This window comes from Pteropus alecto, unplaced genomic scaffold (assembly GCF_000325575.1).
Source record: "Pteropus alecto unplaced genomic scaffold, ASM32557v1 scaffold164, whole genome shotgun sequence".
Lineage (NCBI taxonomy): Eukaryota > Metazoa > Chordata > Mammalia > Chiroptera > Pteropodidae > Pteropus > Pteropus alecto.
This window is the reverse complement of record NW_006439568.1, coordinates 1076246-1100916: the sequence shown is the minus strand read 5'-3', so window position 1 is coordinate 1100916 and position 24671 is coordinate 1076246. Positions and strand designations below refer to the sequence as shown.

General features: G+C 40.7%; 1 protein-coding gene and 1 long non-coding RNA gene across 5 annotated transcripts in view; one reads left to right on the top strand and one right to left on the bottom strand.

The window, feature by feature from the left end:
- The first annotated feature begins 58 nt into the window (after positions 1-58).
- Positions 59-20257, top strand: LOC107196002. 3 transcript variants are annotated; one of them, XR_003047665.1, is made up of 4 exons: positions 59-555; positions 8689-8810; positions 9555-9712; positions 20086-20257. It is a non-coding gene; the product is annotated as an uncharacterized LOC107196002 (long non-coding RNA). The 3 variants fall into 3 exon arrangements; XR_001517313.2 differs by lacking the exon at positions 9555-9712; XR_001517314.2 differs by lacking the exon at positions 20086-20257 and having other exon boundaries at positions 9555-10240.
- Positions 12748-24671, bottom strand: part of COL8A1 (collagen type VIII alpha 1 chain) — a 138850-nt gene continuing 126926 nt past the window's right edge. The window contains exons 3-4 of one of the 2 annotated variants that reach the window (XM_015593029.2): positions 20449-20776; positions 12748-17538 (exon numbers count right to left, since the gene is read on the bottom strand). In XM_015593029.2, coding sequence (XP_015448515.1) covers positions 15632-17538; positions 20449-20773 — 2232 coding nt within the window. In that variant the 5' untranslated portion in view covers positions 20774-20776 and the 3' untranslated portion in view covers positions 12748-15631. Of the gene's footprint in view, positions 17542-20448; positions 20777-24671 lie in introns of both variants that reach the window. The other variant, XM_006916544.3, reaches the window with a different exon arrangement.

Below are 24671 nucleotides of genomic sequence, written 5' to 3'. Positions count from 1 at the left end.
GGCAGCCGCGCGCAGCTCATCGCAGTTTCCACACTTGTGCTGCTGGGCAGGCTCGGTATGGAGACTCAAACTAAATCTTCACGAAAGCACAAAGTCAGGAAGTCACATAAGCAAGCAAACAAACAAGATTATTATCTTTTTAAATAAGTTATTTTAAAACTTCACGTTTAGGTTTTATTTCTGCCGAAAGATATTGTCGAAAATGTGAAACAGGATGCTAAGACAATTTTTCTCCGTTCAGTTTCAAAGTACTAGAGCCGCGGGACAAGACCCGAGCACGTGGGAGAGTTTTCGTTTGTGTATCAGTGTTTGGGCGTCCTTGGGTTTGTACAGTTTGCTCTTATAAAACGTGCACAAGAGCTCATGGCCCTGAGTAGGCCTCTACTGCTCTTTTTATACGATACGAAGCAGACGTGGAATATTTAATTCTAGACTCTCCGGGCAACTTGGGTCCAAAAAGAATTAAATATTCCACGCCCGCTTCGGTTGTGTTCTCCCATTCCACTCCCGGTTTTGTGAAACAAGAGAAGAGAGCCCACTGCTGTCTGACTATAGGTAAGAGAGCTGCAGTGCTTCTTGTCTTCCCAAGGAGAAGTGGCAAAGATAGGCAAGGATGGCGCCAGGGGCTGGGCCCGACTGTAAAGTAAGTGTGGACGTTATTATTAGGACAATCTTGGTCCACAGTGGCAAAAAACGAAAAAGTCATAGGAAAAAAAAGTGTTAAATACACGATGTACCTGGCACTATGCCTGGAGTAGTGATTTAAAGATGTGTAGGATGTGAGTCAGCCTTCCAGATGTCTCCAACTTTTAGTCAAGTCTAAACTGGTAGGGTATATCCTCAGAAATGACAAAGACCTCTGAAGAGGATGTGAAAAATTACCCCAAACTCACTCTCTCGCCTTTTTAGGGATTGGAATTGCATCTTTTATTTACTACTGTGGCTCCAGGACAAGGATAGTACCTGGCCAGAGAAGACCCTGAAAATATATTGACTGCCTAACTGAATTTGAACCCCCTTTATTCTGATTGTTTACTCACCCAACAGCCTTCTGAAAATTCAGTTTGTTTCCCAAATCAGCTTGCTTTCTGGCAACAGATGTCAAGGGTCAGAAAACTAAGGCCCCTGGCCAAATGCTACCCATGGCCTCTTTTGTCATGTGAGCCAAGAATAATTTTACATTTTCAAAGTATTGTAAAAAAGAAAAAAGAAAAATAACCAAAGCCAAAAAGAAAAAAAAAAAAAAAAGGGCAACAGAGATTGTATGTGGCCCTCATGTATTTACTATATGGTCCTTTACAGAAAAAATTTGCTGACCTCAGATTATATTGACTAGCTAACCTAATTGTACATTCGTTTAACTATTCTATTTATCATTGAATTGACGTCCTAGTTTATAAATCAGTCCGTTGTAAAATCCTGCACCCGAGTATCTGATCACCTTTCTAACATGCAGATACTCAGGCTGCGACAGGTTCTTATCTGCTCCCTCTTCCTATATAGTATCTGAATGAGTGTTGTGAGAGTTTAGAGGAGGAAGCATTTATTTCCAGTGGGGTGAACTGAGATGCTTTCATAAACGAGATGGTACTTGAACCTGACCTTGATAATGGATTTTGATTGGGGTGTTTTGGACAATTGGCATGTTTGGATGACTCCTGACATTTCTTCCAAATCCATGCCCTAATCTTGAACATCAGACCAAGAATTCTGGATATTACTCTTCATTATATACAAAGGATATGATGGAAGTTTTGTTTTAGAAAAGCTAAATTGGTGTTACTGTGCAGGGTAGATAATAAATTTGACTAGAATTTTCAGGTGTGCTGAGATACTGACTCCCTCACTCTCTGGAGCAGGCAGAGTCCCCGGGCCCATTGCTTCATGTTGAGGGTAGCCTCATCTCTTCACTCCAGTGTTGTACAAATATTGCCATTTTCTGTGGATACTATGATGCAAAAGATTGGGAAGGACTGGATTAGAGGGAGGGAAAAAAATTTGAAGGCTGTTTTGTGAAGGCTCACCATACAATGAAAAGAGCTTAATGAGGGCAGGGGTTCTTAGTCCATGAACACAGTCTATAAATGTACTTCAGGAAGTCCATAAACCCCTGGTAATATATTCAGAGTTTTGCATCAGAAGGGCAATGATAATAACAATAACAGGAACAAAATTTTCCAGGTACCTCTTGAAGCACTTCATATCTTAATTCTAATCATCATAACTTCATGAGGCAATGTGCTGAATTGGATGTTTTCCATTTAACACTCTCAATTTTTCTGTGCCCTAGAAGGCTGGTGTAAATGTACCTGAGCTTTGGTTTCAGAATTGAGTTCAGCAAATTGGAGGCATCAGTAAGAAATCAAAGAGTGAGAGAAAAGCGACACCCAATGTGTTCTCTTCTTAAGGCTGAGACTAGGGTGAGGTAAGCAGAGGCCTAGGGTGCAAAATTTAAGGAGGCACTCACTCTTGGGCTGGCACTTACACAAACTTGAGAGTGCATGCCTCCTTAAATGTTGTGCTGGAGGTGCCTGCTTGCCTCACCCTAGTCCTCGCCCTCATCCCTCTAGGCCACAGGCCTTTGCTCTATTACTAGCCCTGGGGTACTGCACCATCCCTTACACTACCACATCTTCATAGTCTGTTTACTAAATTCTTTTCAATTATCCAGTTTAAGGTGGTTATTTTTTTCCCTGCAAGGACCCTAACTGATACAGCCACTGCCTTAGTTTGGGTTCCCCTAAAAGGAGAACCTATGACAAGGGATGATGCAGGCAGTTTTTTGAGGAGGCATTGGGGGAGGCAAGGAACAGGAATAAAGGTAGGGAGAATAAGACAAGAAAAGAGGGATGAATATTAAACTGGTTATTGGTATAGGCAATAACTAGCTTTTTATTCTGCTGGAAACCCTCTAAGAAATGATGTAGACAAAGCCTGAGAATTATCCTCAGGAAGAAGGAGGCTGGGGCATTCATCCACTGACTGCCAGGGTCATCATTGTTTCCTGGAGCTCAGGGGCCCTGGACCCCTGGGACCTGTTGTCCTGGGTCCGTCTTGACATCTGCATTCCTCATGTCAGCTCCACACCTGGGTCTCTGGACTCCAGGACCCACCTCTCCTTCTTCTCTATTTCCTTAGAATCAGTCAGTGGCCATGTTGTCTTTGGGGGCCCAGCCTGCACTGAGAAGCAGGACATCTGGAGACTTGAAGGCTGTAGCGATGGGGGAAGGGGAGAGGCCTCCATGCCTCCTTTCTTCTTCCCTCCCTCAGTGCCTAGCAGAAAGTTCCCAATAAATGGTCAGAACAACGACAAAAAAGTGATGTGGACAACTGTAAACTTAAATGGTTGAGAATTGTCCGAAGGGATTTGGATTTCCAGCTATTCCTAGGCTATGCTGCAGTGGGAGAAAGCCCTGAGGCAGAAGAGCAGAGCTACTCACCTCAGCCTGCTCGAGGTGGGATGCTAGCAGCTGACAGAAATTGCTTCCATGCTGGACTGATTCCAAAGTGGACTGAGGGGTAAAAAAGCATCTGCTCCAGGTTTGTACTATTATTCTCTCTATTTTATAGGTGGTGAAACTAAGGCACAGGGAAGTAACTGGCTATAGTCACCCATCTGGTAGGTGGTTTCCTATCTGCCCATGGTTTTCACAACACTCCCTTTTCATTGTATGGCAAGCCTCACAAAGTGGTCTGTGACCCAAAAATGATCCACACCCATATGACATTGTTCAGGAGACCCTTATTTTCTGCAACGAAAGGCTATATACTGTACTTTCAGTTCAGCCCAGAATTTTATCAAAAGGGTGGCAGAGCTATAGAGATCGAATGCACAGACATGCTTCTTGTGCTAAAGCCAAGTCTTAAAAGGGAAGAAACTGTGAGACTGAGATGGGGACATTTGGATAGATGTGCCTGAGTTCCCTGAACCCCCAGATTCCTGAGCCTTCTGGCCTGACAGAACGGTTCCTTCTCTCTTGCTCGAGGAAAGCAGACTCCCATTACTTGGAGACCATTCAAGGCCTCACCTTAGTCAGTTGCCTCACAGGATATTTACGCTCTCCTCTCCCCTTGTTGCTTCTTCACCAATAACTAGGAGTAGATCTCAGTATAGACAGTGTGGAAAGTACAGTCCCTACTATAGAAGATAATTATTTATTCACAAGAAAAGCCACATATATATACAGAAACCAAAAATTTCATAAGATAATGGATCTTGAGAGTAGTAGACCAGCAATGTGTAAAGCCGGATAGGAGAGGTTGTTGATATAGGGACACTCCCCAGTGGCTGGTGATTTAATGTCCAGCAAGTCTTGTGAGGACAGCAACAGGAAGCTTGGACACAATGGTAATCTCCAGTAGGTGAAATGAGGATATCAGAACTGTCGGGGCGAATTATTAAGGAAGGGTCAGGAGGCTCAGAGGATTGAACTTTTTAGAGTGGATTTATGTGAGACCAGAGAACTTGCCAGCTGACTGTGATCTGTGGGAGGGCCCAGAGGGTAATCCTTTCACTAAAGCGATAAGATTGTAGTAGTGAGTAGGTATTGACTTAGTTGAAGGGCTCATTGGTGACTGTCCTGTGTAGCCCAGAGATGGCAGTAGGAGATGCCCTAGGATCAATGAATATGATAGAATTCCAGAATAGCAAAAGCAGTTTGCAACACTTAACCATCAGAAGCAAAGAGAATGTAATTACCAGGCAGGGATCATTGACATGTAGGGGATCTGTGGTGTTCCACAGACCATGGTGTTTCTAGGGGTAAGATAGAGCGGAAGCTAAGGAGGGTATTGACTGATTTACATAACAATAGAAACAACACAAACAAGAACTGTTAAGCAGGTGTCAAATGCCAAATGGAAAAGCATGATCTCTGGACCCATTTGCTGATATGAGTTCTCAAACCCAGAGCCATAACTTAAAGGGAATATGGGTTCCCCTGAGGGAGTTCTCTGCAACACCACCAGTATATACAGTACATACTTATACCTCTCTGTCAGAACCAAGGCCATTTTTTTAGAGTTGTTGTACATTGGGGAAATGGAAGATGTCTTACTCTTTTAAGGTTGTTGGACATAGGGTGATCTACATTAATGCAGGAAATTCGAGCTGCCACCATAACTTCCCATTAGAGTGGAGCATACAGGGATCGGGTGATAGAGTCCTGGCCCAAATCTGTTAGCTCCAACGGATCCATCAATTTATGGTCATTCCTTCAGTCGCTGAGGGCATAATTGAGATGGACATACTTAGCAGCTGGTAGAACCATCACGTTGATCCTCTGACCTATAAAGTAAGAATGATTAGGGTAGGGAGGGCCAAATGGAAGCCCCTAAAACTGCCTCCTCCGCTCTACTCCATGGCAAAGATGGTAAATCATAAACACAATCTCACTCCAGTGGAGTTGTAGAGATTAACATCAACCTAAAAGACTTGAAGGCTGCAGATGGTTTGGTTTACCAATATGGTCCCTCCAAAACCAGATAGACCATGGCAAATGATGTGGACAACTGTAAACTTAAATGGAATCATCAATCATAGAGGCTGTAGCAGATGTTGTATCTTTGATTGAACCAATCAACACAGCCTCTAACACTTGCTGTGTGATTTTGATCTGGCAAATGTGTGCTATTTATATTTAATTTCTATCAGGAAAAGAAGATTAAAATCAGTTTGCATACACTTGGGAAGATTCAGTTCATATTCACTCAAAGCTGTGAATGCTTTCCTATGAACATTCTCAGGGCTGGTTAACTCTCCTGCTCCTTGTCATGATACAGTTCAAAAGAACTTTGATTATCTGACTCTTCTTCAAAACATCATACTGATCTATTTTATTGATTGCATAGTATTAATTGGATCTGGGAAGCAGGAAATGGCAAGGGCTCTTGGTGCCCTAGTAAAATACATGCATGCCAAAGGGTGAAAGATAAATTATCAATGTTCAGGGACCTGCAATGATGATTATATTTTTAGGAGTTTAGATATCTGAGGAGTGCCTGTGTATCCCCTTTAAGGTAAAGGAAAAGTTATTGCATTTTTCAGCTCCCACCACTAAGAAATTGAGAAAGTATTTGGTGCACCTCTTTGGACTGTGCAGTATGCCATACTTGGAAATACTTCTCTGACCGGTTATCATGTGAGTCAAAAGACTGCCAGTTTTGAGTGGGGTCAAGAGAAGAGTGGGCTTGGCAGCATGTCCCAGATGTGATACAAGCTGCTTTTCCGCTCACTTCATAATAATGTCATAGATCCCAAGATGCCAGGTGGTAGGTAATGATGCTGGGTGGAATCTGGCAGCAGAATTGTAGCATAAATTCCCAGGTTTCCTGGGTAGGCCAGGCTTTCCACAGCTAAACCATTCAGAAAGCACCTACCAGCATGATAATGAGCTCCAGCAGAAACTGATCATTTGACTAGGGAACATCAAATGATTATATGACCAGAGCTCCCCCTCAGGATGTGGATTTTGTAAGGTCAGGTGTGTACAGCAAGAGTCCACTGAACAATTGAAATGGTGCCCATGAGATCACATCTAAACAGGTCCAGAAGTTGTCAAGTTGAACAGATGACCCAGATCTCCATGTCTGTTGTATTTCTCAGCTCACACCTATGGCTTGAGGTGTTCTCTATGACCAGCTGATGACAGAGGAAAATGCTCAAGACTCAAGACTAGTTCAGGCTTGGTATGTTGGTAGAGCTGAAAATGGACTGCTATTGCATTACAGTCCCACAAGGGAGGGGCCCTATAGGACAGTGGTGAGGAGAATCCTCCCAGTTGGCAGAGCTTCAAAACATACATTTAGTCATCACCTTTAAATGGAGAGAGAAGTAGTCTGAGATATATAAAAGCATAGTCTTGAGCAATAGTGAATGGTGTGTCTGAGTGGGTCAAGGGCCTGTAAGATATAATAGCAAATCTGGGAAGAGGCATGTGGCAGGACCTAAGAGATGGGGCAAAGGTATGTGGATCTTCTGTCCCAATTCTAGATCCACTAGAGATCATCTACCACAGATGAGGCATTGAACAACCAGATGGACATATGGCAGACTGTGTTTTCCAAAGGTGGTCACCAGTATAGCCTATCCTTCATATTTTTTTTATAATGTGACCTTGGCACTCCTCTCGTTGTATGATGAAGTCTACGTTCTTTCTTCTTGAACCTGGGCAAAGCTTTATCACCTCAACCAATAGAATATGGTAGAAAAGACGTTCTGTGAATTCTGAGGCTAGATCTTAAAAATTCAGTGCATTTCCACTTGCTACCTCGGGGTTATCACTTGGAGCCTGGGCATCATGCCTTTGAGTACCCCACACAGAGGAATGACATGGAAAGAACATATGTAGGTGTTCCGGCCCACAGCCCAGCTGAGGTGTCTGCTGACAACCGGCATCAACAGCTAGTTCTGTAATTGAAGACACCTCCAGATGATTCTAGCCCCCAATTGTTGATTCACCCCCAACTGTGGTCTCAGATATCTTGGAGTAGAGAGAAACCGTCTCCACTATGCCCTATCCGAATTCCTGACCTGCTGAATTTCATGTAAGAAAAAACCTGCTTGTGGAACTGCCGTTTCTCCTCTGGCCGTGAGAGGGAGCACTTGTTCCGTAGGGACATGCCAGTTGCTAAAACCATGCTCACTCCCATTCTAACTAAGGCTGGTGCTCTGCCTAGAGTGGCAATGAATTTTCCCCCTCTCCTCTCAGGGCCTGGTGAGGTCAGGGGCCTGAAGTAAAACTTACTTTTTTAATTCTATTTTTAATTTTTTGAGGAACCACCATAGTGTTTTTCATAGTGGTTGCCCAATTTTAGATTTCCACCAGCAGAACACAAGGGTTCCAATTTCTCCATATCCTTGCTAACACTTATTTTCTGCATTTTTTTTTAAATAGTAATCATCGTAATGGGTGTGAGGGGGCCCTTATAGTTTTTAAAGTCATATACATCTGCCTTCATATTTCCTAAGGGATAGGAGTATCATCATATCTGTCAATAGGGTCTTCTGGTAGCTGGCTGTTTCTATTGTCTCTGGTAAGGACAATAACTAAATAACTGAGAACTTGGTCACCGCTCTCTCTTTTGAGGCAAGCTAGTATTCTGAACCCTCATTGACAGCTGTTTGCTTTTTATAGACAGCCAAGAAATTTTACCTCCTACCTTGAAGCAATATGGTGTAATAGCTCAAAGCGTGGACTATGAAGCCAGAGTCTGGCATTGTCATTTATTAAATCTTGGAAAAGTTACTTAGTTTCTTCAGCTTATAAGAGAGTTATGAGGAGTAATAAGTGAATACATAAAAACACTTAAAGCAATTTCTGGTGCATGGTTGACAGTAGATGGTAGTAATTGTTATCACTTCATCCCATACCCAACTATACCATCCACACTTCCAACTGCTATAGAAGGTAGGTAGTTCCTATGATCACTTACTATTTTACAGGTGTGAAGCTGAAGTTTAGAGAGGTTAAGTAATTGACTCAAGCTGACACAGCTCGTAAATAGAGGCAGTAAGATTTGTTTTCTGAGTCTGACCCCAGAGCCTTCTCCTAACATGACTCTGGTTTGGCAGAACAAATGACATTGACGGAATTGTCTTTGGCGAGGAAAGGCAACTATTATTAGTAGTAGGCAACTGGAGACTGGTCATTGTTCCATTAACTTTCCCTATTGTGTCTCTCATCCCAGGAATGGAGAGCAGATGTGAACATTGCTGCCAGCCACTCACTTGTCAGATGAGAACTGAGTTGACCATGCTCATTACAAAATTAATTTTTAGGTCTTGGTGGATTTAACAAGGAATGTGAAATGTAAGTCTCCACAGAATTTATAAACTTTAATTTAGAAGTGCTTTTGATTCTAATAAAAATCTATTTTTACTTGCAGTTAGATAGCAAAGAAAAAAAATCTCTGTAAAGGTTCCGGATGCCTCAAAGGAAAATTTGATTAGATGATCCTATGTTTCAGTAACACACATGAGAAACTTCTGAACAACTTGTTAAAATCGGATGTTGTGCCCCACTTTTGATTTAAATTCCATTACACTTTTCTCCAGGAATTAGCAAAAAAAATTCTAATAATAAAAATTGTTAGCCGCTATTGTACATCATAAGGAATAACTTGTTTGAGTTTATTCTGACACAAATATTAGTTACAAAAATGAAAGAAAATATCAGAAATTCTGATTAACTCTGTTAAAAAAAAAAAAAAGATAATCCTAAGGCTTACCTCATAGATATTTTTTTTCTTCATGATATAGAATGAGCATGAAGATATGCATTTTTAGTTACAAGGACTATTAAGGAGAAAAACATTCCTGAAATATAGTAAAAAAAAAAAATTGATTTACACTCTATTGGCCCTGTGTATTCAGAATTAATTATAATTCTATATGGATTGGGATGACATTTACCTTCTCTGTATCTATGATGAAAGGATTTATTAATTAAACTCATGCAGTAGTAAAGGAGGAAAATTTAAAGCAGTTTAATGATTTTTGTCTGCAAATAGTGCTACTAATTTCATGCCCGTCTTTTTTCTCCCTCTTATTACAGAGACTACTGGTCTCTCTCAGGGCTCATGACTCCACCTGTGGTCTTCTTACCAAATGCTCATCTGGAGCACAGGCACCTCCCACCGTCAGGTCAAATCCTACAAGGCTCTACATAAACTGAGTGTCTTCTCCTTTCCCTGCCTGGAGCAGGCCTTACTGGTAGGCTACCCATGTCTGTCAGTGGTACCAGCCCTGTCTTCCAAGAGTATCAGTGTGAAGAAACCACCTGCACATCAAGCTTCCTTCTCTCTCAGAAGGCCAGTCTGGGATTGTCCCCGAGTTCATTTCAGTCTTGCAACTCTCTCTTCAGTTATCCATTCTTCATTCCATTTCCTAGCCCTTGAAACAGCTCCACTGTTTTGCAGTCCTTAAACCCTGACATCTGGCCGGACATCTGATTCTCACTCTCGAAGCTTGGTTGGGGCCCTTCAGCAACAACCCCTCATCCTATTCCTGGAGTGTACTTGTTCAGATCTCCTCATTGGTTTTACTACTTGTATCTTACCTTCTCCAAGGAATCATCAAATTAATTTTTTCTAAAATACTTTCTTACCATTTTCCTTCTTAAGAATCTATAATGTCTTATTGCATATTAGTTAAAATACAAATGTCTCTTCTCTATATGTAAACCCTGCATCACTTGACCCTCCTTTGGTCATTAAATCAGTAAATCGGTTTCATTTACTAGTCCCTGAGTAGATCAGAAGATCTAATTAGGCCATTTCTCTTATCTCAGCCTCCCCACCCCGGGACACACAAAGAGTTTCCTTCTCTCTGTCTATTAGAGGAGATGCTATTTCTTTGGGGATGCCCTGTGTTCCATCGATCTAAATTCTGTCAAATTAAAGATGATTTCTTTAAAAATCATCTCCGAAAAAACCATCTGAGACTAAGTTTATTCCCACAGTGAGGTTCTAAATAATCTTTGAATATATAATATTCTGTATATTCTTGGAATCCCAGAGCTGGATTCATTCACACTTCACATCAAGTTTAGCACTGCCTCCCACAGCTACCTTGAGAGATTCATTCTTCCCTCAAACCTGGTACTGGACAGGTTGTGGTACAAAGATGAAACAACAACGTGTCTGTTCTCAAGAAGCTTATACTCTCTCTAGTAGAGGAGACAGACACAGTTCATTACAAAGCAGGAAAGGTGAAGGGACAGAAGACTGTACAAGGCAGGGTGGTGACACCGGGGAGAAAGTTATTAAATCTGAGCAATAGGGGAGAGGAGTGATGCTTGTGCTGTGCCTTGAGGGGTGAGGAGGAATCATGCAGATGACAAGTCAGAGAAAGCATTCCCAGGGATGGAGTGCAGGGAGTGATCTTTTTCTTAATTTGTCTAGCACGGACACATCAGTTGGCACCATGCCACCCTGCACTTGTTTGTACATCACTTGGAAATCAATGTCGTGTTTAACAAACATCTTGATAGCTTCCAAACAGAAGATACATACTTTTAGAGGAAAAAAAGGTCATGTTTTCCATTGCTTTTGTATTCCTCACATTTTTTATAATATCAGGTGCAAAGGAGCTATTTTATGTTTTGTTTTAATGTAAAGGGATACTATAGACCCATTGCAATGATGGATTTGCCCCACTTGTTCAGCATTCTGAATATCAACCATTTATTTCTTCCCGCCCCAGTCTCTGGTATTTATCCTGCCATTTATTTCTATGACCAACACTGCACACAAGATGACTGGTCCATATTATGAAAGAGTCTTTGGCTATAGAGTGAAATAGAACCGATTGGGCCATATGGGAATGTAAGCTGTGGTCTTGGGCTTCCAGATTGAATGTTTAAACAAGTGAGTTAACCAGCCACAGGCTGGTTCTGCATACTTGCTTGTTGAATGATTTGAATAATCTCTTTATAATATTCTAGACATGATAAGTTATGATCATTCTGAGCTTGACAAGTCATCGCAAAAGATTTCTTTCCTTTTCAGTGATGCTTGTTAAGACTCTTAAGATCTTGAAACAGGTCTGCTTCTGCTTTGTAGCTCTACTCACCACCATCTCCCCTGCAAATATTTGGTTCTAGTATGGCAAAATGAAATAAAATCGAGTATTTGAAGGCTGTGGGAGGAGAAAGGTCTGTGGCAGTTTTTTCTTTTATGATAGATGTGACAGATGCAGCAGCTATTTGTCCCCTAATATCTGTTCTCGCTTCTTCCATATTAGTAGAACCCTGATTTTTAACTGAGTATGTGGTTATCCTGAATTAATATTCAATTTTCCACACGCTCTTGCAGCTTATTGTGGCAATGTGACTAAATGAAGAGAAATGGGATGTGGGAGGGAGTAATATAAGCAACTGCTCGATTGAGTCCTTTAAGAAAGGAGCATGCTCTCCCTTCCTGATTCTTTCACTCTTCCACTGACTGAAATGTGGTTGTGATGGTTAGCTAACCTGGACTTTGGAGATGAAGGCAGCACCTTTGGTTAAAAGAGTATAAAGATATAGTAGTCCTCCTTTTATGTGTGGGATAAGTTCTAAGACCTGTAGGGGATGCCCGAAACCACAGATAGTGCTGAACCTTACATATACTATGTTTTTTTCCTATATATGCATACTTAAGATAATGCTTAATTTATAAATTAGGTACAGTAAGAGATTAACAATAACTAATAATAAAATAGAACAATTATTACAATATTCTATAATAAAGTTATGTGCAGGTGATCTCTCTCTCTCTCTCTTTCTGATAACTGATCTGATAAGAGAGATGGCTACTAAGTGACTAAAATGTAGGTAGAATATACAGTGTGATTGAATATGCTGGACAAAAGGATGATCCAAGTCCTGGGCGGGACAGAGTGGGTGGCCTTAGATTTCATCATGCTACTCAGAATTCTCTGCAATTTAAAACTTATGAATTGTTTATTTTGGGGATTTTCCATTTGATATTTTTGGACTGCTGTTGACTTCAGGTAACTGAAAATACAGAAAGTAAAACTTCGGATAAGGGGGGACTACTGTAGAAGGAACCTGGGCCCTTGACTGCAGCTACCACATGACTCGTAGACTACTTATGCTCAGAGCTGTTATGTCAGAGAGAAATAATTGTCCTGTTTAAACTATGATTGTTTTAGGTCTCCATTTCAGCTGCTAATTAATACATTGGGAATAAAAACGTTATGAGGTTCAAACTGTCAGCTGAGTGACATGAACAAGATGAGAAACATTCTTTTAAAGATATTTAATAAGACTTTTTTTTCAAATCAGTACAAAAATTTAAATACAAAAATGATTTGCTATTGACAAGTCTCAAATCTATCATGGAAACTCGAAAAAGTTACCAGTCTGTTCACCGTTCATGGTATTCTGTAAAATATTTGAGAATAGTCACCCACTATAAACATTCTTTTCCCCTGTAGGATGTCATACTGCTTAAAACTCTGTATTTAAATAACAATAATGCCAGTTGGGTCCATTTCACATGGAAAAGTTCTAGTTAATTTTGAATAAAATAGGGATTATAGCACCATCCCTAGAGTTTAGACCGCTTGATTTTTTCACCTGCTTTTATACTAGTGTGTTAACATGATGTGCAACACTCAAAAGAGAAACACAGACACATAGATAATTATTTAAAACTCTTTTTTTAAATTAAATGGAGTAATTCATTTAGCTCTGAGATTAGCACCATTGTAGAATACACAGTATCTGGCATAGATTTTGCTCCTCCCCTATCTACAAGTTAGAAGCATATGCCTGATAATACACACAAACACACACATACACACATACGTACATACACATATAGGCAATTGAGTAACAACCAATAAATAAGTTGGAAGATATTTGAAAAGTAAAATTTGGTTTTAACTAAATAGGTACTTTCTCTCTTACTTGGTGGAAATAAAAAGCCCATACATGTACAGATAAATACAGTTTTACAAATCAGCTTGATCTGACTTGCTTCCAAACCATTTCAATGCAGCCGTTCAGCAGAAGGAGCTCAATGCATCCACATTGCCCCCATCGTCATCGGCACCAAACCAGCACTCTCAAGACCAACCCGAAGGATGCTTGGCCACATACATGCTGTCTGCTTTGAAAATGAAAGCTGGGTGCGACATTTTTTGATGGGAAAATTTTATCATATAATTAGCAGTGAATAAGAAACCCTATGGTAATGAACTCATTTCTGTTTTTAAGAAATTGAGAAAAAATAATATACCATATCAGAGAAAAGACATATTAGTTTGAAGAGAATTTTCTTGATGGTTAAAATGATTCAGATTTGACATAGACACATTTCCATGTGTTTATACCGTATTTATTCGTGTAATTTCCCATCTGTAACTATCCCCTCAACTCCTCTTAATTTTGAGGAAAAAATACAAGATTCCGCCACCCAAAGCCCACATTCTTTCCTCCAGTGACTAACAGTGTCAGCAGTAGACTCATAGTTGACTTGAAATGCTTCGTCTGTGTTTTGAGACCATATTTGTATCCTGAAGCCATTAGTATGTACCTAAGTGAAAACATGGAAAAATATTTATTTTTCCTTTTAAACTTGTATTTACTCTGACCACGTGCTGAGTATGGGGCGACATAAAAAGCATGAAATGACATTCTAGGTAGCTCTTCCACAGATTGCTTCTAAAGAAATAGTTCTTTTCCTACAATTTTAGTACCTACATCAGGAAGCAGTACAGTCATTTTTCAATTTAAAATTTTAGAAATTACTTTTTCAAGAAAAAATTATTTTCCTTTGTAATTCTGAAAATCCCCCCCCACCCCAAAATAAATGAAAGCTTGAATTTGGGGATTGACTTTGGAATCTCAGACGACACAATGATTTGCATGTGCACTACACAGGGAAATTTCCTAGAAATTCAACGGTTACTGAAAAATATTGATAGCCTCTTCATGGATGAAACCTCATTGTGGAGATATGTGTGTGTAGTCAAAGGAGGGGGATTTTTATATGCATTTAAACAAAATTAATAACTGCTATTGATAATGAGTATTCCACCAAACTGGAAAGTTATGGGGGGAGAGGGTTATTCTTTTTTCTTATGACTTCCAGGTATTTATATTAGTTGGGCTATAGTGGGAAATTATACAGCGAGAAGAAAAAAGAAAACAAAAATCAGAAAACAAACAAGCAAACATACAAACAAACAAAAAGAACCTTTGAAGAATAAATGAGTTAATTACTACTCATATCTCCGAGATGGTGTGTTAGCTCTATGCGGGGCACTGTCTTAAGCCCCACAAAAGTGTCTCACCTAGTGCTAGGCACAGAGAAACATACAAACAAACATACAAACAAACAAAAAGAACCTTTGAAGAATAAATGAGTTAATTACTGCTCATATCTCCCAGATGGTGTGTTAGCTCTATGCGGGGCACTGTCTTAAGCCCCACAAAAGTGTCTCACCTAATGCTAAGCACTGGGTAAATATACAGCTGTCAATTGGTTCGCTTGTTCTTCTAGAGACACTAGATACACAATTCTGAGTAGGACTCCTGTTGCTAAAAGACACAGTCCCTGTCGGGAGAGAAATAGCCTTTGCACTAAAGCCCTACCATGGCCCCCTCACCGCCTCCCACCAGGGCAGTAACACTGCAGAACTCCTCCCCCACATTCCATGGCCAAATATCTGCACAAATACAGAGGAAATTATGCAAGTAAATACGGTATATAATTGTTATCATTGACATTTCTTTAAGCCATATTTATAAATATTTTAAAGTAACAATATGAGTGAGTGACTTTCATTAGCTATGATCTTCTTTCATACTGAAATTTTTTGACTGATCTGAATAAGCAGGTTATCATGGAAGCACATAACATACAACAGCTAATATGATTCCAGTGGGTATAACACAAGTGTCAGTACTTGATACATAAATCTATCCCATCATTTTCAATTACAAGCTGCTGTGCAGAGCATACAACATGCATCTTAGTTTTTATTTGTACATGATGGTTCGAATGTTCACTTAAATATAACTTTCCAACTATATAAATGTTTTGAAGCAATTACGCTTTTCATTCGAATTTTTTGGTGCATCATTTTCTTCTATAAAATCTCTCTTTTGTTTCCTTTGTTTTACATGGGATACAATAAATATCCTGAAAAGGAGGAGTGGACGTACTGTCCCGCGTAGAGCCCCGCAGCCTGTTCTGAGGGCATCTGGAGGAACACTCTGTCTCCGGGCCTGAGCAGCAGCACTGCGCTCCCTGACGCCTGGTCCAGGAAGCCTTTTTTGTACTCGTCGTACGTGTACATCATGGGCTCGTTGTTCTTGAACAGAGCAACCCACACGTTGCCTCCCTTGCAGTGAACGTGGTACACAAAGTAGTAGACCCCCGGGACCTCGCAGGTGAAGATGCCGGTCTGAGGGTTGTAGTTTTGTCTGCCGTTATAGAGCAGTTTGTCAAACTTCACTGGGGCCCCCACGGGTGGGAAAGGTGCTGTCAGCTCAGCGGTAAATGCAGGCATCTCTTGGGCTGGCCCTCCGTTCTTGCCTTTCTTAGCCCCATAGGCATGGGGGGGTTTCACTCCATCAATTCCCAGCCCCATATCTGGCAAATACTCTCCATGGGGAGGTGGTGTAGGGGGCATCACAGCTGGGGGCCCTGGGGGCCCTGGAGGGCCTGGGGGCCCAGGAAGGCCAGGCTGGCCTTGAGGCCCCAGGGCACCAGGCTTCCCTGGGGGGCCATGAAGTCCTGCTACTCCTGGCTTCCCAACTCCAGGGAACCCAGGGGGCCCTGGGATGCCCGGTTCCCCTTTAGGGCCTGGGATTCCAGGTGGTCCAATGGGGCCACTAGGGCCTACAATACCTGGGATGCCTGGGGGGCCCTGTAAACCCTGGTCCCCTGGGATTCCTGGTTCTCCCTTTGGTCCAAGCATCCCTGGAGCACCAGGGAGCCCTGGCAACCCTTTGTGCCCCTCTTCCCCCTTGGGCCCTATGGGCCCTGGCAAACCCCTTATCCCAGGGGGCCCCACTTCTCCAGGGAAACCTGGCTTTCCTGGGAAGCCTTGAAGCCCTGGCTCACCCTTGGGACCTGGTGGCCCCTGTGGCCCCACAACCCCACCTTCTCCTTTGGGTCCAGGAAAACCAATTGCTCCTGGAGGGCCCATAGGACCTGGGATTCCAGGCAGGCCTGGCTCTCCTGGGGGACCTCCCATTCCAGGGGCTCCTACTGGTCCTTTTTCCCCTCTTGGTCCCAGAGCCCCAGGAACGCCCCCTATACCCCTGTCGCCTTTGGGCCCTGGGAAGCCTGGTTTTCCGATTCCTGGAAGGCCCGGGGGTCCTGGCAGCCCAGGCAGTCCTTGCTCTCCTTTGCCACCTGGAAATCCTGGCTGGCCAGGGATCCCATCCTGGCCTGGTTTTCCAACTCCAGGAATCCCAGGAGGTCCTTGAACCCCTGGTATACCAATAGGGCCTTGTGGCCCAGGTTCACCTGGAGGACCTGGCTTTCCCAGGGGGCCCTGGGGCCCAGGGAAGCCTGTCACTCCCGGTTTGCCCACTCCAGGAAGTCCGACAGGGCCAGGAGGGCCATGCATCCCTGGAGGACCCTTTAGGCCTGGCAGACCTGGCATCCCGAAGCCTTTTTCTCCTTTAGGACCCTGAAGGCCTGGAGGTCCCGCTGGTCCTTTGGGTCCTCGCTCACCCTTTGCACCTGGTTGCCCTGGTAACCCTGGCCCACCTGGTTTCCCAATGCCAGGCAGTCCGTGAGGCCCTGGGGGTCCTTGTGGTCCTGGGATCCCCATGGGCCCGATCTCCCCTTTGGGTCCAATTTCGCCTTTTGCCCCAGGCATTCCCATGGCTCCTGGCTTTCCTGGCATTCCAGGCATACCTGGCTTTCCAATTCCGGGATATCCCTGTGGCCCTGGTTTTCCTTTGATTCCAGGTATCCCATGACCTGGTAAACCAGGGGGTCCAGGTGGTCCTCTTGGGCCAGGCTCTCCTCGGGGACCTTGCTCCCCTCGTAAACTAGCTAATGGTGTTTCTACTGGGAAAGGAGACGGGGGAGAGAGGGAGAGAGGGGGAGAGAGAAGGAGAGAGGGAGAAAGATATTAATATTGATTATCGTTCCCTTCAAGGGAGTCATGACAGTGATGATTTAGTTCTGGCACATTTGCTTGTTACTTATTAAGAGGAAAGACTAAGAATAATGTGCTCATCTTCCAGGACTGTATGTTATCAGTACTTAAAGGATAATCAAACTGACAATTTCTTTGACATAGTGTTTTTGAGAACTGATATCTGCTGCTATTTTTATCAGCATTGGTTAAGTGAAAAAAAAATACTTCGAAAATAATAAACATTTTTCTCAGTATAAAATTATTATGTTGTGTTTATTGTAGAGAATTTAGAAAATTCAAAGAAAGGTAAAGAAAAATTAAAGTTGCCTATAAGCCCACTACTCAGATATAATCGCTTGACATCTCATGTTCTAGGGGGGTGTGTGTGTGTGTGTGTGTGTGTGTGTGTGTGTGTTTTAAACAATATTAGAGTCATTCTTCATTTTAATTTTTCTATTTTTTTTTTTACTATTTATTGTTATTGTATTTTTCCATGTCCTTGATTTTTTAATATAATAATTTATGGCAAAAATATTTCCTCTTGTGCAAAAATACAGTATGATGTGGATGATGACAGTCATCATGTGGACTTGGGGAAGAATTGTAGTATTTTATTTTGTTTGTGATTTAATAACATCTTCCACATCTGTCCTCTAGAGCAGTGGTCCCAAACCTTTTTGGCACGAGGGACCGGTGCTCCTATGAGACTCTAATGCCTGATGATCTGGGGTGGAGCTGAGGCGATGGGGAGCAGCTGCCAAAAAGATAAAGCTTTGCTCACTTTGCCACTGTTCACCTTCTGCTGTGCAGCCTGTTTCCTAACAGGCCACAGACCAGTACCTGTCAGCGGCCTGGGGGTAGAGTATAGATTTGCTTAATTTATTTAATGTGCTGTAGGATTTCCTAAGGCTCAGACATTCATTCTTTAATATGTTTTTTTCCCTCATTTGCAAATTGGTCAGCATCGGTTAAGTAAAAAAAATCTTAAAAGGAATAAAGGAACACTTTTCCAAGTATAAAGCTTGGAGATATTATGGTGTGTTTACTATAGAAGTGAATAACATATTTTAGGGTTTTAGGATAACAAGAAATGTGGATATGGAATACAGCTAGGATTAGGAGTAAGAAGCTAGCTTCTCTTCCTGGCTTTGAAATGAGATCTTGATTGGGTCACTTAAGCCATCAGTGTCTCTGCTTGTCTATCTGTATAGTGAGAATAATACAGTCACTACAAGATTAGGTAATAGGTATGAAAGGTGTTACGCTTTCGAATTGTTATCGAAATACAAAGCATATGATATTATAAATAATTATAAACACAACTCTGAATCTCCCATGCTGCTGGGAGTAATGGATAATGTAAAGAAATGAAATTTATGTTCTCAAAGTCATTTCAATCAAAGGCTCATCTTAATCATGACCATTGCATTTTTCACTGAGCTACTGTCAGGAACAAAATGGAACCGTAGAACTCATATTCTTTCCAAATTCCCTGATTGAAATCTGGTACCCATTTGAATAAGCGCAAAAAGTGCCAAAAGCCATGCAGGCCATTCAAAAAAGGAAGGAAAACAAATGGCCTAGATAATCCCCATAGTGGAATATCAGCTCCTAAAGCAAAGAAAATTGGGAATACTCCTTTCATGCTAATAGATATTATGAAAGTACTATTAAGGCATGTAATTTCTAAGCAGTGAATTGGGTAGCTATTGTATCAAGGGAATATCTGGGGCAGGGTCACATCTTATTCATCAGAAATGCTTTGTTTTTAACACAGTGCCTAGAACTTACTCTGTTCTTACTTAGGGTTTGTTGTAGGGCCAGCTGCAACAATTCAAAGTTCTTATAGTGTTTTAGCATTTACCTGGCACTTTTACTGATTTTATTGATTCTCTCAACGATCTTACATTACAGAAGAAGAAAAGTAGTTTCAGAGAGGTTAAATGACTAGGTCTCCCTCATTTCTGGCTTCTAGGCTTTCAAGTCTCTGAGTGCCAAATCCAGCAGTTTTCTAGTAGTGGAATTTCCTGCTTTTGCAGGGACCAGTGAAGTGGCCTCCACTTCATCAAAGGGAATTGCTACTCTGATGCAGTACCTTTCCTGCAAATGCTAGGTTTCCTAGAACACCAGATAAACTGACTGAATTTATAAAAAAGCGTTGCTCACAGTGATAGACATTTTGTAGGTGTTGAATAACTAATAAATATGTCTAGGAAGTAATAGCAGAGATTTTCAGATATCATCTCTAGATGCAGTCTATGCTTCTTAATTTCCTTCTGTCGGTTTATTGATTGACATGTATAGTAACTTAATTAGAGCAGGCTTAAAAACACGTGCATTTATCTAGCACCTAGTTCACAAAATGCTTCCATGTGATTTTTTTTTTTTTTTTAAACACAGCAAGTCCTTACAACATTGCTTTTCTAATTCAGAACACTGATGGTCACCTTTCTTTTTTTTTTTTGTCACAGCTTTGTCTCCCGGCATCTGGTCCAGAGCCTGACACAAAAATAGATGCTCATCGAATAATTGCCGAGTGTTTGAATAAATAATAAAGAATGAGGAATAAACTCCTTATTATTAAATATGTCTTCTGTTAATGTTGATGCTGTTAATATAATAAAGCACCACATAAAATGGTAATTTTGTCTATATTTTTCTTTAAGGCTTAAACTTTTCCATGATAGAGTTTAGAACACAGTAGGCATTTAACGATCATCAGTAATGCATTCTGAAATAAAAATATCTAAAATTTAGCTCCTCCTCCACCTGATTTCATAGTTTAGGATTTTGGAAGGCAGTTGTTCTGCAACAGCACAGGAGTTTGATGTTACCTTTGCCTTTCTTGGGTGCTGCTTCCTTGCCCATTCTTGGCACCGGCTGAATTTCCTTCCTATACTGGGGTAGGTGTGGATACTCTTTGCCATACTGCATGTGAGGCAGCTCCTTGCCCATGGTAAGGCCATCTTTGCTCAAAGGCATGTGAGGTACTTGCTGGCCCAGGGGCTGGTATTGTGGAATTTGTGGTGGGATTTGAGCAGGAATTTGAGGCAGCGGCTTGATTCCATAGTAGGCACCAGCCTGAACGAGCCTGACGGAGCCCAGGGAAATGGTAAGTAGCACTCCCAGCAGCTGCAGAGGGGCAGGTGGCACAGCCATCACCTGTGGAAGAAAGGAATGTACCAACATGGTGAAACTGCAGGCCAAGTGATTGGAGTAAATTTAGAGAAAGAAACAACAACAACAACAAAACCAGTCTTTATTATCAGAACTTCATGAGTGGAAGACAAACGAAAAGGAAGATGTTACCTTTCAGTAGAAAGTAAAGAAATATCAAACAAACAAAAACCAGAAAAGAGTAGAATCTGTCAAAGGCAACTGGTGGGAATATAGATTATAGGAGAGGCTGCTAGTTGTCCTTGAATATCAATTCTGCCTTCTTCCATAATACTGCAGCCCTTGATTTTCAGCTGTAATAGAGCAGTCTGGAATAAAGACATTTCAGCCAGATGTGTCCATGTGACAAATTTCTGGCAAATTGGATATAGTTGTGATGGGTATAACTTCCAAAAAGGATCCTAAAGGGAAGTGAGTGTGTTCTTCTTCTGTCCTTCCTGCAAGATGGAATGTGAATATGTTGCCTGGAAACAGACTGGACACCTTGGACCATGAGGTGAAAGCTGTGTACTGGGTGGTAGAGCAATGAGCTAGGAGAAACCTCAGCCCTGGTTGAACTTGGAAGCACCATGATGATCTTTAAATCTGAAATTTGTTTATGCAAGAGAAAAATAAAGGTCTATTTTCTTTAAACCACTATTATTTTGGATGTCACACATTTGCAATAAACTTAATCCTAAGATAGAGTAGATTCTCCAAAAGGAGGCAAACTTGGCGGCAAGTCAGATTTTGTTAGTAAGTGCCAAAATTCTATTTTAAATGGAAACAGTTGATAATTTACAGGTTTTGTGCCAGAAGCTGAGATTTTTCATTTTCCAGATGCCCTTTGACTGCTACGATGTGGTCACAAATACATATAAATGTTAAAGAACAAACAAAGCTGCAAAAGTCTGAACTGGAAAGGTTTTTCATGTGGCAGTCCTAAGACGTCATTATAAATATCACTATCATAATTTTGCACATGTGGGGATACCATTTCTTTCTTCTGTTCTAATACTGTGAAGTCATTCATTTATAATTTGGCTAATTGGCTCTAGAGTCCATTAAACTTTATCTTTGTACTATTGCGAAAGGAGTTTATAAAAACAATTAAGTTGTATAAATAAGATGGATGTTTAATTACTCATAATAAACTGTTTCTAAGCTCTTTAATAATACGCTTTGCAAATTATCAGTTAATAGAATAAATATAAAGGGAGCTTACGTATCTGTTTATGAAAACTAGTTTGGAAAGACTTTGGAAACGCCTAGGGCTGAAAACTCAACAGCCCAGGGAATTGCAGTGTTCTCAAATGCCACTAGAGGGCAGGCAAGTGTGGTACACATCGAAGTCTGTGCTGTTACTCTTCCCCTGTGCAAACACCAGGTACTTTGCTCTCACGCCTTATTAAGGGACTTAATGAAAATCTGAATCCTGAATCCTAAATGGACTGTCATCATAATGCTGGGGAGGGTGTGTGTGTGTGTGTGTGTGTGTGTGAGAGAGAGAGAGAGAGAGAGAGAGAGAGAGAGAGAGAGAGAGAGAGAGAGAGAGAGAGAGAGAGAGAGAGAGAGAGAGAGAGAGAGAGAGAGAGAGAGAGAGAGAGAGAGAGAGAGAGAGAGAGAGATTCACAAATTTTAATGTATCTTCTGGAAAACTTAATTAAATAAACTTCTGTCTATAAATAATTCAATTCCCATTCTCCTGACAGTTTGTTTTCTTTGCTTCTGCCTTACTTAATTCCGAAGCATAGTTTTCCACTTCTTAGAAAATGTGCGTTGACTTTGCAATATCCTACTTAAAAGTAATGCCAAGAATGTGAACAGGCTACAGAAAAATTATTTTAACAAAAAGCACCTAAGAAAATATTTAATTAAAGAATACCCACCACAAAATTCATTGCTTTACAATTTTTCTAAATATACTAACTAATCATATTTTTTTTCCTGCTGGAGAAAAAATAAATATCTGCCAGCAAAATGATTTGTAAAACTTTCTCCATTTCACAAATCAGAATAAGTCTCAAGAACTATTTATTTCAAGTGTACTCTAAATAATTTATGTACTGGTAAATGGGAGAAGATAGAAAGCTGTTATTTTCTGTCCTTGTAAGAATTAATTGTTGTAAACCTTTTGGATAAAATTAATACTGATTTATACACAATAATAGTCAAATTTATTTTGAGTGAAAAAAGAACATCTGCTATAAGTACTTAATGATAATCTATTGAGTACTGACTAGAAACAATGCTAGAGTCATCTGAAGATTGCAAAGATGAACGTAATATGGGTCAGTGGGCCCTGCCCTCAAGGAGCTTCTACTCCTTTAGTAGGAGTGACAGATGTGTAAAATATTAATGAGTAGCAAAGAATATTCAGGAAAAATGTGAATTTTCCTTCCACTTCTGTTCTCCAGTATCTAAAAATCTCCTTCCTTTGAATCAACAACTTTTCTCATTTTATGCATATGTTTCTAGAGATATTCTGTGAATACACACATACAATACACACCCCTTTAAGATACAAATTATAGCATACTATGCACACCACGTCCTTACTTTTTTCGCTCAGAAGACCAGAACTTTGGACTTTATTTCTCATTTTGCTTATGTGTTTCTGAACAGATACTTTTAACTCCTTCATTTGTTAAAAATATGACTCTATTGTTCTCTAAAGTGCTGTCCGGCTCTAACCTTCAGTGCCTCAAGCAGTCACTAGAGAGCCGAAAGTGTTAATCCATACCAGAAATATGTAGTAATACCTGCTAATGTATAAGCTGGGACTTAATTCTACCTTTGGGGATATATTAATTTAATTATTAAACCCTAAACTGATGGTAATGTCTTTAATAATAAGCTGGCATGCTTTGCCCTTCACTCTTTCATCAATTCGGTAAATGTGTTGGATTACACTTAATAATCCTTAAACCAGGACAACCTAATGAAATACCAGAAACCTGGAAGGAGGCAAAATGCCTGGAAGAATACCGACTGAATATTAAATGCCCAGTGGAATCCTTCTTTACTACAATTATTTCCTCTCTATGCTTAACCTTTCTCTCCCAGAAACTACCTCCTTCTGTCTGCCATCAGTCTTTTCTCTAACATTTTATTTAAGTAAACATTGTTCAGTTTTAACTTGAATATTTATGCAGGGGCCCTGGTTAGAATTTATTGCTTTATTTATCCTTACCAATTTTACTCTTGTCCCTGAGGATATTTTTGGTGGTCAAAGTGGTGTGGTGTTTCTCCCTAAATCACTTGAAAAAACATCCAATTTGTGTAGCACTATATAAACACCTGGTAAGAAGGAGGAGTTTCAGAATTCTTAATGAGAAGAAATGGGGAAAGTGGATTTTCTTGCTTCCTTTTCCTTTTTCTGAGGATGCAGAACACAATAATGTTTTGAGTTCTATTTGATAGTTTTTAAAAATTTCTGTTTGATAATGTGTGTGAATATACATAAATATAAATGTATATAATGTGTGTGGACACTGCCAGCCAAAATAGCTTAGTGATGGGTGTCATGTCATAGAAAAGCATCATAGACACCAAAAGACCTGGAGTTAAGCTGTAGCTGTGATTTTTTGTGTCTATGACCTTGGGCAAGTCTCTTAACTTCACCAAGCCTCTGTTTCTTTACCTATAATATAGAAATTATAATCTCTGCCTCTCCTGCAGAGTTATTCAAGAGCACAAATGATAATATGAATTCTTCGTGAGCTGAAAAACACTATTTAAATTTAAGTTATTATTAATAAAGTGTGAGCAAAAAGACAAATGAAAACGAACTGAAAAGTCAAAGATTTTCAAACAAGGATATTAGCCAAAGTAAATCTGAGGTTAGCTGCAATAATGATACGCTTAACATGAATAAAACACCAATGGCCATTAATGTACA